The following is an 11,703-nucleotide window of genomic DNA, read 5'->3' on the forward strand; positions in this document are numbered from 1 at the left end:
AGAGAATTGTGGACTTGCACATCCTTGGGTGCAATTTCCAGATACCTAAAGGTGCCTTGTTCATCAACAATTACTAACAATTATTCTCAAGTACAAACAAGATGGGAATGTCCAAACATTAAACCGCTCAGGAAGGAGACAGGTTCTGTGTCCCAGAGATGAGCATGCTGTGCTGAAAGGCTACTCTGCCAGGAAGAAGCCATTACTCCAAAAGAAACATAAGAAGCCAGATTAATGTTTGCAAATGCACACCAGGACAAAGACCTTACTTTTTGGAGACATGTCCTGTAAAATTGAACTGTTTGGCCATAATGACCATCGTTACGTTTGTAGGAAAAAGGGGGAAGCTTGCAAGCATGAGAACACCATCCCAACTGTGAAAAACGGGGGTGGCATCATTATGTTGTGGGGTTGTTTTTCTGCAGGAGGGACTGGTGTACTGGTGCAAACTAGATGGCATCATGAAGAAAGAACATTATGTGGAAATAATGAAGCAACATCTCAAGACATCAGCCAGGAAATTAAAGCTTGGGGACAAATGGGCTTTCCAAATGGACAGTGACCCAAAACATACTGCCAAACTGTTTACAAAGTGGCTTAAGTATAAAGTCAATGTTTTGGAGTGACCATCACAAAGCCCTAATCTCAATCCTAGCAAATTTGGCAAAAATGGGCAAAGCTTAATAAAAATTAAAAAAAAGGCAAGTGCGAGCAAGGCAGCCTACAAACATTACTCAGTTACACCAGTTCTGTCAGGAGGAATGGGCCAAAATTTCTGCCAACTATTGTGAGAAGCTTGTGGAAGGATATCCAAAACGTTTCACCAAAGTCATACAGTTTAAGGGCAATGATACCAAATACTAATGAAATGTATTTAAACTTTTTGACATTGAAGAAAGTAATAACAATTGCCTTAAAAATGCCCTCTCTCATTATTCTGGCATTTAGCAAATAGAAATAATTGTGATAATCCTAATTGACCTAAAACGGGAAAAGTTTATTCTGAATTCATGTCAGAAGAAAAATGCATATGTGTCTTTTTATTATAGTGTATGTGAACTTCTGGTTTCAACTGTAGCTCCTAATCCATCGGTTTTATATTATTAATAATAGGTACTTCCACAGATTAGCTAGTTTACATTGCTTCCACTGCTTGACCCGTTACTGTTCATATTCTCATTTGAAGTTGTGCACACATGCATGCCAATTATCTTTCAAGGACAGACACGATTAATTGTATACAAATTTAGCTTTAAATACATCATACTTTTCAAATATCTTACTCATTGAGACATTACTTGCATCATTATATGTAGCTGAAATTTTAACTAATGCATTATGCTACTTTGTTACCTGATTGATAAAACCTCACAAAAACAGCTGAAATGAAATGAAGTTTAAAATTATTTGAGTGAACTGTTATGTGCTGTAACCATAATTGCAGAACAACCACAGAACCTATACCTTGACCAACAACCCTTAAAACCTTTCTGAACGCACATCATCAGGTCTTGCTTAATTAAGTCAAGGCTTTACTTTTCATATAGTACACAGTGAAGTAATTATATAAATATGGTGCAACAAGGAACACAAACAATACAGTACAGATACATAAAGTGCAAACATAAACGATCAAGAATAGTTTCAGAACAATACAATGAATATTATAAATACATTCGTCGGGCCACTCTTTGCTTTGCTTTTACTCTATAACAACTTAAACTCTTTTAGTAAGGCTTTCCAAATGGTTTAGAAGTGTGTTTATGGAAATTTTTGAACAGTCTTTTAGAAGTTATTTGTGAGTTCAGACACTGATGTTGGACAAGAAGTCCTGGCTCGCAGTTTTTCGCTCTAATTCGTCACAAAGGTTTTCTGTCGGGTTGAGTTCAGGACTCTGTGCAGGCCAGTCACATTCTTCTACTCCAAACATCCATGTCTTTATGGACTTTGTGCTTTGTGCACTGGCGCGTAGTCATGTTGGAACAGGAAGGAGCCATCCCCAAACTGTTCCCGCAAAGTTGGGAGCATTAAATTGACAAAAATCACTGGAACTAACCCAACTCATAATCCCCCCTCCACCAAACTTTACACTTGGCACAATGCAGTCAGACAAGTACTGTTCTCATGACAACCGCCAAACCCAGACTCGTCCATCACGACTAGACTTGTTGCACAGGTGGCATCCTATTACCTTTTGGCAATATAGTGTATGTTGCTGGTGTCCGTTTCTTTTTCTTTTGTGTGTTTTCCAGTGACCTTCAATTTAGGTGAACCATTTTTCCTTAAGCTTTTAAATTACACAGAACCACAGTTCCAAAAAGTGCATTTCTCACTCTTTATTAGTTAGAATAGTTTTTGTTTTCACAATTAACACTTTATTATTAATACATTATCCTAATTGTTTGGACTTCAGTGGCTCCAGCTTCTATTTGATTAGCCTCAGCCTAAGTATGTGAAGGGACTCTTGTGAGAAAATGTGAGGAGACTTTTTTCATGATGCAGTACAAACTACTTAACAGAATGCTATAAATATTTTTTTTCCAATACCCAAACATAGAACAACTTCTTTAGACAATACCTTCTCTGCAGCATTTATATGTAGTCTTAAGTAAGGAGTAGATTTATCTGTTAAACATTTAGTGAAGTAGCTTTTATCTGCTTTAATTACTAATTAATTTATTCATAATAAAGAATTAATTTATTTTATTTTTTAATTACAATTTATTTTGCAATTGCATTGTTCGCAGCAGACAGTGGAGCATCGCAGGCAGACCGAGAATCCAGCCTGGATCTAATCAAACTGGACATTTCCCGCACCTTCCCGTCACTTTTCATCTTCCAAAATGTTCGTAAGAATCATTGCTAAGTACTGAGTACTAGGCCCATGGAAAAGTGATTTTTAAACTGTGTTGAAATGCAGATAAATTGCTAAAAATGTGTAACTTTATGGCCATAGTCTTGTCTTTTGTCAGGGAGGACCTTATCATGACCTCCTCCACAGTGTGCTTGGAGCTTATACCTGTTATCGGCCTGATGTGGGATATGTGAGTATTACTTTCTGAGGAAACAGATGCATTTTTTTACTAATTACATTATGTTAAGGAGTAGATTCAATCAATCAATTTTGGTCAAACTACTTATAAATTGTTTATTGAAGAAAAAAAAAAAAGTCACCATGCTATTGCATAAGATAACTTTAGCTCCGGTGTGCTGGAGCATCCTGACAATAGTGAGTTGCTATAGTCTAGCCTTGAGGTAATAAAAGCATGTACTATTTTTCTGTGCCTTGTTTGTTAGCTGCTGAACTGGGAATAACAGAGGAATCAATTATTCAGTGTTATTCCAAACACTTTGGAACAAGTGTTTTCACTATTCATTACTTTTCTTTTACATTACTCGTAAATACTAATGTACTTTTCTATTACATTACTCGTAAATACTAATGATTGCTGAAACCAAATTTGATTACAATGAATTACTAAGGCAGTTTAAAAACCTAGAAATTGGTCAGTCCAATAGTGAACAATGGAGGTGTAAGGATTTTCAGCAACAGTGACAATATGTATATAATTCCATATAATTAGTTTGTGGTTTTAGCAGTGGTAGTAGAAAAAGTATGTATGCGTTACCACCCAATTTGAGTCTTTCCTCCAATTGTATGTTTGGCGGATCTGTAAAAAGAGCTACCTGTTGTCCTGTAAAATACATTTAAACATATTCAACAAATGTTTTAACGAATGAATTCAAAATGTTTTTTTTTTTTTTTTTTTTTGCTGGTGTTAGATGTTAATGAGTTAAATAGTGGATGGTGCTGGTCCGAACACAAAGATGAATTGGCATAGTGGCAGTGGTAATGTTTCTGAATATATTTGTTCCAGGTCTTTTTCAATCTGTGTTAATTACTTGCACTGATTTCAGGTCCAGGGCATGTCCTTCATTGCTGCTGTGTTGATCTTGAACCTGGAGGAGGCTGATGCATTTATCGCCTTTGCTAACCTCCTTAACAAGCCCTGCCAATTGGCTTTCTTTAGAGTGGACCATGAACTGGTACAATCCTTTGACTGCTTTTTTGTTCCATTTAGCTTTTTCAGCTTGTTTGATTTACTGTTGCTCTGCTGATTGTTTTTTTTTTCCTTTTACCATAGATGCTGAAGTACTTTGCAGCTTTTGAGGTGTTTTTTGAGGAAAACCTCCCAAAGCTGTTCAGTCACTTTCAAAGCTCAAGTCTCACCCCAGATCTCTATCTGATTGACTGGTGAGTGCACACATACACATGAGCATTTTGTGTTTGGGTCTGCATGACAGCTTTTCTTGTTATCATTTTTTGTAAGCGAAATATACATTTCTGGATAGGATGTTACCACAGAACATATGTTGAAACCTGGGCCTTAAAACACGCTAGGAATCCTGGGTCTGTTACTGTGAGTTTTGAACCAAAATGATGCTTTTGTTTAGAGGTATTTGTGTGATTTGTGAAATCACTGTCCTGCTCACATGGAAAAGTAACCATGAAAACCCTTTCTGTTTTATAAAAAAAGGTGGTCTTGGAAAGAAACAGGATTTAGACATTACTAAATATGCTATTTAGTTTTAGAGAAATAGTGAATGAGATTTTTTTTCAGTTAATAAATGAATTGTTTGTGTGTTAATAATACAAAAAGCTTAAATTAATTATCAACAATGCTGGCCCCAATAAGCCCAGTACCGGTTTTGGATATTTTAAATGTTTAAAAGATGGAAATAAAATAGTAATCTTCTGCCTTTTGGGAATCAGGGACCAAATGGACAGAAGCTTTCCTAAGAAAACATTAATGAGGAGTCTTAGGACAAACACTAAGAAGTTTAAAATAATATTCTTAAATGCAATACTCCAAAAAGACTTCTCTAAAGAAGGTCTTTAATTAAATACTTTTCCATAACATAACATTTTTTTACATACATTTTCTTATGACACTGTTTCTGTTTGTCTTAGGTAGGCCATTTGTAACAGCTTTTTATGCTGCATTTTACATCTTATAAAGATTATCTTCTATAAGAACAATATATGCTTTAAGAACAAAAAAGACTTTAAATCTTGTTAAAGTAGACATTATATCTATTATTTCTGCTGATTTGATCATTTTAGAGGCTGGCCTTTTACAGGATCGGTCTGCGGGTATTGAACGGTCGTGAAAATGAAAAAGTTGTGTTGTAATTAATACACAGTTTCTGGAGTTTATCATTTCCAGACTTTGTTACAAGCATTGCAGATTTAGAAGTGTGACTGCAAAAGAGGATTTTTATCTGCTTTATAAATCGTGCTTGTTTAAGAGACTTTTTCCCCACTTTTTTCGTTCCCCCATGGTTTGATGTGAAACAATGACAGAACGTAGTAAAACGTAATCTAGAGGTGCAGCAACAGGGCTTCTTAGCCAAAGATAGACATAGACAGTAACTTAAATGGCACAAAATTAGTGGTGTGAAAAATAAATCAGTTTGTCAATTTTAAAATAACTTTTAAAATCTTATTGTCCTTATTGCACTTGTAAAAAGTGTATTTGTGTTTTTAGAGGTTAATTCTAAATTATACCAAAATCTTATTGTATTGAGGAGAATTATAATGTTCGTTGATGTAATGATAATAGATTCAGGTTTTTAGGTCAGTGATTTATACCCCTATCAGTCTGCATAGCTCAAATATTTTCTTTGTATGTATTCAGGATCTTCACACTTTACAGCAAGTCCCTACCGCTGGACGTGGCGTGCCGTGTGTGGGATGTTTTCTGTCGTGATGGAGAGGAGTTCCTCTTCCGGACAGGCCTAGGCATCATGCGCCTGTACGAAGAAGTCCTTCTTGGCATGGACTTCATCCACATTGCTCAGTTTCTTACACGTCTGCCTGACGACGTCTCCGCTGACCGCCTCTTTAACTGCATTGCCTGCACACAGATGGCCAGCAATAACCGCAAGTGGACTCAGGTCTGTACCTTGTTCTGCTCCTAAAACAACTTACTGTTGTCTCCTACAAAGACATGTCACCTGGAGGAGTGACAAGTGCAGAAAATGTCCTAAAGTGCAGAAAATGTCTTCATTTATATTTTCATTGTTCTTATGTAGTGTAGTCCATCGGACAAGAAGTTGACATTTATCTCAAATCCATGATTTGCTAACTAATTGTAAAAAAAAAAAAAAAAAAAGATTAAATACAAAATACACTAAAATACAAATAGCTTGAAAATACTGTTAATTTGAAAACATCATATCAGGGTGAAAATAATAGCTAATAAACCAGCAAAACCACACCCCATACGCCTATAAACTTATCTTGTTCTGAACATATCTAAATATCTGATATTGCAATACAAATTAACACAGAAATTGTTATGGGATTGCATATTGCATTTTCAGTAGCAATAGTTTTTATGCCCTGCTGTCCCCTATACTATTTTCAACAAAATTCAAAACACATGCATTGGTTAAGTGATCATGTGATCAAGTAATTGTAAGGTAATCTTGCTTTTGGGCCACTCTATAATTTGGGATACATTTTACATTAAACATACAAAAACAGCGTTCTCTATCAGTGGTTTAAGACAGTAATAATTCATTGTAACATATCCACTATTTGCAAAGTGAAATAGTACAGCAAGAAGACAAAATCCTGCACTTAATAATTGGGGTTACAACCACTACATCACAGGCTCTTCAGAGAGTCTATTGGGTGGCTACCTCCCTTTGTCAGTGTTTTGCTGAATTATGCCCAGGTCATCTCCAGTAGGCTTAACATAAGGTCTCCCTAGCCTATTTCTCCCACCATTTTACACCTTCAGTCTCACACTGACCTTCCCCAGCCAACCTACCCTTCTCCTCTACAATCACTGACTAGATTTTTAGCAACCAGCAAAGATGTAGCAGAATTCGCAACAAAATTCCTAACAGCTGTCTCTATTGGTCTAATGTATGCCTGCCGCCCTTGCTCTCTCACCTCAGCCACCAGATCTGCATTTTTTTTTCGTTGCATATCTCAACTCTCCTTTAGTGAGCTCCATCAGCTTCACCTTCAAATGGAACAGTTAGCTCTAAAATAGCTTCATATCTGGCTTATGTGTAGTTACCACAATGCAATGTGGAACCTGTAGTTTATCAATATTTGCACCCTGCACTCGTTCTCCCTTACATTGCCCCTCACACACAAACCTAATTGCTCTACTGCCACTCACAAAATGGCATGTTAACCTCTAACACTTATCAAATACACCTGCTAAAGAAGATTATGCCTCCATGTATAGCAGCCCAGTGACAGACTAAAATTACATGTCTCTAAAATGTTTCAGCGTCCAATTCACAGTACGTAATTTACAACTTAGATCTTCACACTACCGCCAATTATTTATTATTCTCTGTCTGTACTGTGTTGTGTTGTCTGTCCGCACTTGTTTGTTTGTGTTGCACTTGTGTCTTGTATGCACTGTCTATGTTGCACCATGGTCCTGGAGGAACGTTGTTTCGTTTCACTGTGTATTCTGTATGTAGTTGAAATGACAATAAACCCGCTTGACTTGACTTGACTTGACTTCACTCACTGCCCAAGGTTTAGTGGAGTTGGAAGATCTTAAGTAGCTCCCCGTAGAGACTTAAAACAACGTTATATATATATATATATATATATATAAATATATAAATAATATTAGTGTGTGTGTGTGTGTGTGTGTGTGTGTGTGTGTGTGTACAGACTGATTTTCTCTTTTAAAGTTGTATATTAATGCAGCTCGCTCTTCTTTTTTTAGGTATTTTGTTCGCTAATCAAGGACAAGGAAATGGACAAAAGTAGCAGCCCCTCCCTGAAAAGCTCTTGACACATTCACTCTAAACGTCTTTTATACTGCCCCTTCTTCAAAGGTCTTTAAAAATACCAGAAGAGTAAGTTAAAGCTACAGTTTTAAGCAGTAGCAGCACCAGGACTGGCAGGGTATGAACAATTTGTGGGTTGGCTAAATTCTAATTGTACTCCTGTAGGTCTGTGTTTTGGCAACTTTCAATGAAAAATATGCATCTCCAAAATATTTACAGAAGGCAACATTGTTGAATAGATATTAATGTAAAATAAGAGTTCATTCCAAGTAATTTAGAGCATTTCTAAATCTATTCTATTCATCCAGAATTATTTACAATGTACAGAGCAGGTTCACTACAAAATGTTATACAAATTATGACATGGTGACATAGGTGATTGCTAAATGTTGTTCTCACACCGGAAAAAAGAAAAGGCAGCAGGAGACAGTGTTGCTAGAAAACAAAATTTAAATTGGCTTTTTGCACAGTACCAGTACTGTCCGATACAAATTCAATGTAGTGACTATTTCTGGCATTTTTGCCTTCTGTGTTAAAAAGCTGGTCAGAAATTGTTCAATGTTTAAGACACAGTGTACATGTCTACTGTGTGCTCAACTGCTTCTGAGCTTAAAATACTGCTGCTTCTATTCTGCAATCAATGTTTAACTGTCCATGTTTATTTAAAAAATGTTGACAGTATCACTGCTAAGAAGGTAAGTACTCTATTAAATCATACTTCTCTTACCAATCTGAGATTTTATTTAGCATGAAAAACAGTAGCTGAGTTTTGTTTAAAATGTTAAGGTGACCTAGGGGTGAATGACAGTTATAGTTGCTTATTAAACTGGAAATGTAATTGATTGAGGTCAATGGAATTTCCAGCGTCATACACAGTGACTGTATTTTCTTTTTTTTTGTAGTTGTATTTATTCCTAAGATTCTAACATTTAAAGGTACCATGGACCATGGACATCTGCTTTGAAGATAGCAGTAAAACGCTGGAAAAATTTCCAGTATTATGTAGGTCAAAGGAAATTTGTGATTAGGGTGATTAGAGTTCAAATTTTCCAGTGTTTTTCAACCTAGTCTCTGCCACTGCCATGTGTACTGTACACTTGATTAACATGGACACATTTTCTTAAACTTAACACATTCTTTTTAAATAGAATGCTTTGAATTGTTTTGCTGTTCATTGTAATTAACTGTATGCAATACATAGATTGATAAACACTGCAGTATCTATTCCATCTGGCAAAAACATACTTTTACTTGGTATTTGGTCATTTCTTGTACAGGGTGTATAAACGTGCAACAGAAAAAACTGAAAAAATAATTTCACCAGCATCCTAACATACTGTATGCACGATGAGCAAGTAATTTTTCTGTTTGAGGAATGAATTTCTCTTTCAGTAATTGGTGCATTGTACTGCATTGCAGTTTCTGTGCAGCTACTTTTTTTCTTCTAACATATGTAATACATTTGGCTAATAATGTATTTGTAGCTGTGATGCTTATGAAGGATAGGTATTCCCTAAATGAGGTAAACGGAAAAAATGCAAGTGGAAAAAGGTTTAAACTGACTTGTTTTTGGAACAAGTAATCCATGATGTGCTTTTAGGATAAACACAGTCCATGTTAAACTTTTTAGACCATGCTTATAGCAGTAAACATACCATTCTGAGTTTTTATTCATTGCATAACTGGCAAGCAGATGTTTTCATCCCACTCCAATGGCTACTTAAAGCAATAAGTAGCAATGAAGCAATGAAAGCTCTGTTTTAATACATCTCTATCATACAGTTAATTCTCACATACAATTAATCATACACAGAAAAATTGATAGAAATAGAATTTATAGTATTTAAATTGCACTTCACTAAAAAGTAATGCATTGAATTTACTGGATTTTAATGTATCCATCTACTTGAATAAAATGCATGAAAAAAAATCAGGTATCATATGGTAAATTAACATTAAGGGCCGTGGTCAAGTTATGTCTTAATTAATTCAATTAAATTGTAAAGCAAATAAAAGACACATATTAATAGAAATATAATATGTTCTGTATAAAACCTCCAACTTTCCTCCAACTAATGGACAACATATAAATGCATATATAGCTATAATATAATGACTAATCTAAATTAGATCAGCTGATTGCAAATATTGTTGGGAGACATCCTAGGAATGCTGTAATTCACATTCACAGGATTTGAGAAATATACAATAGGCAGTAAATTTATCAAGATTTTTAGACCCAATCATTTGATCAAATTATAAATTAAATGGGAAGGTGTATCTTCTGGGGAGCTTCTTCCCCCATGTTACCCCTTTACATCAATGCAGTTAATGCCAAAGACAAAATATTTGCATTATGTGATGATTAAGTGCATTTCTTTTTTTTGTGTAAAATTGAAATATAACACTTTTCAGGTGGTTAAAATATATTTTTTCAAAAATGGACCAAGACACTACTACAATTGAATTTGTTTTAAGTGATTAAATGATTCTGTGTTACATTGGAATTGTTTTGTATGTCATTTGTATGGGTTGTATGTTTGCTTTTAACATTTGATCAAATACATACTGTTATTGTGGAATTTAACTCTGTGGCATTGAAAACTGGGACAGGGGGAATTGACTGGGGGTAATTGGCTGTCTACTGCACTGCATCCTTGATAACTAATTTAAACAAATGCAGGCTAAGCTTATTTTTTACTCACTCAGTTACCTTTATTGTACAGTTTTCATACTGGCCGATAAGCAGAAAATTGTAATAATGTAAGCAAAATTGTAAATATGTGATACAATACCACTAATGTAGAACATATGTAAATAAATCTATGAAATGTGCCTTTCGTGTTTGTTTTTACCTCAGTAAAAGGTTGATTTCTGTCATGTTTTTTTCCACATTTAGAAATGATAGGGTTTTAGAGAGGAAACAGTAACAGCAAAACACAGAATCTGCATACTACAAGAACCTTTGTCTGTTGTTCATGTGTGCACTATTAGAAAAACACGGAACAAGAATGGTGTTAAAGGAAGGACACCACAAAGAAGTCTGCGGTTGTTCAAAAAAGTCGTTTAAAGTTTGTCTAAGACCTCCTATTACACACCAACACAAAACTTCATCCCAATTGTGAAGCATGCTGGAATGGGCATCATCGTTTCGGGCTGCTTTGCTGCCTCATTTGCTGCTCTCATTAAGGGAGCAATGAATTTAAAATTGGCCTTAATTTGAATATATAGAACACAGGTAAATCAACTAAACAACAGTTGAAAAGGTGAATTTGTGTTTTAGAATGGATTTAGAGTCCTGCCCTTTGTCCCATTGAGATGGCATGACCTAAAGAGGATGCTGAGCATGAACTGAAATACATTTGCGCTGAGGAATGGTCCAAACTCTTTATTAATGTTGATTCTAATTTGCACCAACAAGTAACGTTTGGAAGAAATTACTTGATACAGGAGGTTTTATGGGTTTACATTTAAGGGTATAACCTTTTATAGGCTTAAGTTTATACACTCATGTTTTCTTGAACTGTACATAACATTCTCACCAGTAGGTGAAAAATATCTTGATGATGAAGTGCACTTGCCAAATTTTCCTTTATAAAAAACTGCATTATGACTTGCTAGAGGCTGTGTTTACCACTTCTTAATTAAAACAAAGACATTTGGCAAATAGTCTCAGTTGCCAGTAACTGTAGCATCTCATAATGTAATGCACTAAACAGCTTCATGGTACAACCCTGTAATATGGTAAAATGTACATAGTGGTGGTACTTGTATGTTCAAATCAAATTAATAAAAATGAAGTGTATGTGGTACACACAGTCAAACTAACTAGCAGTGCAATGCTTAGTCAGGTCCAATGAAAAACAAGATTAG

At 35.3% G+C, this 11,703-nt stretch overlaps 1 protein-coding gene across 5 annotated transcripts in view; it reads left to right on the forward strand.

The window, feature by feature from the left end:
• The window catches only part of tbc1d12b (TBC1 domain family, member 12b), a 31,775-nt gene extending 21,110 nt beyond the window's left edge, over positions 1–10,665 (forward strand). For 2 of the 5 annotated variants that reach the window (XM_072666953.1, XM_072666955.1), the window contains 6 exons: positions 2,748–2,845; positions 2,973–3,044; positions 3,919–4,047; positions 4,146–4,255; positions 5,700–5,958; positions 7,767–10,665. In XM_072666953.1, coding sequence (XP_072523054.1) covers positions 2,748–2,845; positions 2,973–3,044; positions 3,919–4,047; positions 4,146–4,255; positions 5,700–5,958; positions 7,767–7,835 — 737 coding nt within the window. In that variant the 3' untranslated portion in view covers positions 7,836–10,665. The other 3 variants (XM_072666954.1, XM_072666956.1, XM_072666957.1) reach the window with 2 other exon arrangements.
• Positions 10,666–11,703: the final 1,038 nt, after the last annotated feature.

Source organism: Salminus brasiliensis, chromosome 22 (assembly GCF_030463535.1).
Source record: "Salminus brasiliensis chromosome 22, fSalBra1.hap2, whole genome shotgun sequence".
Lineage (NCBI taxonomy): Eukaryota > Metazoa > Chordata > Actinopteri > Characiformes > Bryconidae > Salminus > Salminus brasiliensis.